The sequence below is a fragment of the Octodon degus genome, unplaced genomic scaffold (genome assembly GCF_000260255.1).
Source record: "Octodon degus isolate 3935 unplaced genomic scaffold, OctDeg1.0 scaffold00074, whole genome shotgun sequence".
In the NCBI taxonomy this organism is placed as follows: domain Eukaryota; kingdom Metazoa; phylum Chordata; class Mammalia; order Rodentia; family Octodontidae; genus Octodon; species Octodon degus.
In genome coordinates, this window is record NW_004524650.1 from 696201 (window position 1) to 699997 (window position 3797).

The window sequence follows — 3797 nt, forward strand, 5'->3', positions numbered from 1 at the left end:
GAATAGGTTGAAACTCAACCACTGCAATTTTCAGTCACTGATTATCAAGATATTGAAAAAGAAAAGCAATCTGGGACAAAAATGTAAGTTTTAGATTACTCGTTAAGATGGGAATCTAAAGTGGTCAGTTGGAGGTATCTAAGGGTAGAATTGACCCACATTTCTGGCAATATAACCCACAATGTCAAGTTTTGGCTCAGATTTCTTCTGTGTAACTTCACAGCAATGTATTTTGTTCAAGGAATGTCAATTGTTATTTTTGTTTTTAAAATAGAACATAGATAGAATATCAAAAATCAAACAATAAATGAAAGAGAAGCCATAAAATGCAAAATATAGTCACAACAACTTCAAAACATTCTCTAAAACAATCTATTTTTCAAATTATGTAAACTTACTCACAAAAAAACCAGGTCCTTCATTAACAGTACCTGTTACTTAATACCTGTATTAAGTACCTGTACTTAAATAAAAAGTGAGCAGCAGAAAAAGTACTAGTTATTACCTTTCACTGAAAATATTCCTACACAACTTCTGATGTTGAAGAAAGCATAATTTTGAAGAAGTGCACATAAAACACTTTGTTTTTATTTTTACTGTGAGAGCCACTACGGGGGAAGCTGCAGGTGTCCTACTCTAACACAAAGTAGCCAGCATCTTCTTAATAAAGTAGTATTTCTTGACAAGGAATTGCACACCACTACTGCACAGCTAAATAGAGTCTGAGAGTTTACATGGTATATGTACTATAATAACCAGCACCGCCCATACTGAGTTTGAGGTGCAGATTCTGCAAACTGAATATATAATACTGCATGGCCTCTGCTGTAGGGAAAAACCTGTGTGTTCTGGATTCCCACAGCTAATTATAAAGAAAAAATCTCCAAAGTTGGCACATTCAGGAAGTAAAATAGTATACACAGAAGGAAACCACCTTCTTTTGATGCCACCCTCTGCAAAACCTTTGAAATAGGATGACCGGTCTTAAGAAGAAAACTTCTCACATCATCACATTAGTTAGGTTCTTGCATTGTGCTTTACCCCTCTGGTGATGTAAAGTCTACAAGTTTAGCATGGTAGCTCTCAAGAGTTAATAGAGTTCTGGGCTGATGGTAAACAATCTAATTTGGCGAGAAAGCTTCCTAATCCTCTGGAACAGGTAGAATCAACGCGGGGTCTTTGGGGCGGGATGTCACCCAAACTTTTGAATGGTCCGCACTCAATCCTTATAAGCCCGCGTGGGAGAGGTTCCTTTGTAGAAGATATTTCTGGTGTTCTCGGGGCTGTTGCTTCTTTCAGGAATCAGAATGATGTTGCCCTTCCTTCGCAGAGTGGAGTCACGGGAGGAAGAGATGGACAGCGTCTCTGAGCCGATCTCGCTGCCTTCCACTGGGGTGACGCGGATGGTGGTGATTCCATGGTGGTGATGTTCATTATTGTCAATGTTGCTTCTCTTGCGATCTCCAGAACCGAAGCTGTCTTTCAGGGACTCGCAGCTTTCTGAGTCCCTGTTGAGGTCGTTGAGCTCGTAAGTTTGGCGCAGGCTGCCCTTTTCAGGAGCCTTCCACTTCCAGGAGCCGCTGCCCTCACCCTCGGTGGACGGGATCTGGATGATGGGCCTGTTGTTCTCCGGGTGAGCCTCCACTCTCACGATCCCACTGGGCTCGTGGTCTGTCAGGGTCTTGTAGCGGATGGAGCCGGTGCAGGAGACTGTGCTGCCCTCGTTGTTCTTGGGACTGCTCTGCAGGACACCCTGCTGCTTGGACATGGCGATCACCTGCATGATGCGTGGCTGGCTGTTGCTCCGGTTGCAGGCCACGGTCTTCTCGGCAGCTTTTAGCCACTTTGCACGAGCTGAGCTGCTCTTGGGGGAAGTGCTGATGTTTTCCTGGGTCTCTTCAGGGATATGAACCAACTGTGAGGAGCCGGGGCGGGACTGGATGGACACCCGGGGTCCTCCAGGAATGCTGTTGTTGCAGCCCGGGACAGTGCCTGGCTGGATCTTGAGGTACTGATTGCTAGGACCATGGTGGTCTCCATTCACCCCGACCCTTGAGGGCTCTGAGCTGGACCTCATTTCTATGGACCTGGGCGGTGACTGCCCTGGCTCGGTCTCCATAACTTGCAGGGACATCTTGCGACTTTCATTCTTATTCTTCCACTGGGTGAGGAGCTGCTTGGATCGAGCAGAATCCATAGAGGCATGAATGCTCGCGTTCCTTCTGACTGGGTCTTCCACCGACGGAGTGTTGGCTCTGGGAAGGGTGTTGCTGAAGGTCACCATGTTCTCCTTCCCCATGGGGCTCCGAGGGGTGATGATCTCGACGTCAGCATTCGCCCTTTTGAGATTGGTTAAGGAGCTCGCATCTCTGTGGCTTCTGTTGAGGATGCCTTCTGTGTGAGCGATTCCATCGCTGCTGCTACCATTTTTAGCTGATAAAACCCGGCTGGGGTCTTGATTGAGGTCGGTCAGAGATCTGAGGGCTTCTCTGTGCTGAAACATACTCTCTTCACTAGGCAGAAAGTTGCCCACAGCGTACAGGCCCTGATATTCAAGAAAGAACAATATTATCAAGCATTAGAAGACATAGGTACTAAGTATTTCCCAGGAAGAACCTACCGATGCAGAGCTAAAAGCTCTGTGTCTACTCTAAATCATCAGCTAACGCAAATAAGAAGAAACTAAAGGTAGACTTAATAAGGGAAATAGTCTATTTGCTATCCCATCAGTCAGTGAACTGATTTCTCAGAAACACGGACCTTGCTCCTTTCATCATTCCACTGATGTCTTGCCACTTGCCCAGGGCATTTTTTTGTTTTGTCTTGGATTTTTGTTTGCTTTTCAACAAGGTCTAATTATGTAGTTTAAGCTGGCATTGAGCTCACTCTGTAGCCCAGACTCGCCTCTGAATTGCGACAATCTCCCTGCCTCGGTCTCCTGTGTATTGGAACAGCAGGTGTGCACTGCTGTGCCCTGCACACAGTGTGTATTTTGAGAAGGCAGATAATGAAAGCAATAAGGACACTTATCCACCTTTCAAAGCAATCCATTCTTCTGAATTTAAGAACTTCTTATTGAGTGACATCTCAAATAGCTTAAATGATTTATTTTACTTTCATTTTCAATCATTCTCTGTGATGGAAATCTAAAAAGTTGCAGAAAATATAGAACAATGGATCATTCATAGAGCATGGTGCCAGGTTTTGAAATGAGGTCAGACAGATGCCATTGCGATTCCTGCTGGGTTCAGCTTAGTGTGCTCCCATCGTAAGGAATGCTCTTGGCTGGTGACATTGATAATCAGACTGGGGCATCCAGCTTCTTTCCTGATTAAAAAACTAGACCTTCTATTGGGTAATTTTAATTAAGTAGGGCCATTGCCCTAAGTATAAACTGTTGGTTTGCCTCCATACACAGTTTATCAATTTTTGTTTGTTTTTAATTTGGAAAATGCTGAAGTTCAGACTCAAAATAATTGCTCATTTTATATCTAGAAGATACAGGTCTGGCTAGGTTTTTAGATTTGACTGACCTTATCAGATCCAAAAGCTACAACTCTTGTTGCATAGGTCTTGCTTTATCTAGATCTTAAACATCCAGCAGAAAAATATAAAAACGAAGTACAAGAAGTAAAGCCATGTTGTTATGTTGAGCTGTAGGGGACTCAGGTCAACAATTTATGACATTGCCAGTCAAGAGGAAGACTCAATACTATTATGGACTACTGGACTCTTTCAGAATATTTTGCTGAGTTAACACACCTATAATATTCAAATGACGGAACTAAACAAAAAAG

The 3797-nt window shown here is 43.7% G+C and overlaps 1 protein-coding gene across 2 annotated transcripts in view; it reads right to left on the reverse strand.

The window, feature by feature from the left end:
- Positions 1 to 821: 821 nt before the first annotated feature.
- The window catches only part of Plppr4 (phospholipid phosphatase related 4), a 60416-nt gene continuing 57440 nt past the window's right edge, over positions 822 to 3797 (reverse strand). Inside the window, exon 6 of one of the 2 annotated variants that reach the window (XM_004635685.2) lies at positions 822 to 2545. In XM_004635685.2, coding sequence (XP_004635742.1) covers positions 1220 to 2545 — 1326 coding nt within the window. In that variant the 3' untranslated portion in view covers positions 822 to 1219. The remainder of the gene's footprint in view (positions 2546 to 3797) is intronic. The other variant, XM_004635684.3, reaches the window with a different exon arrangement.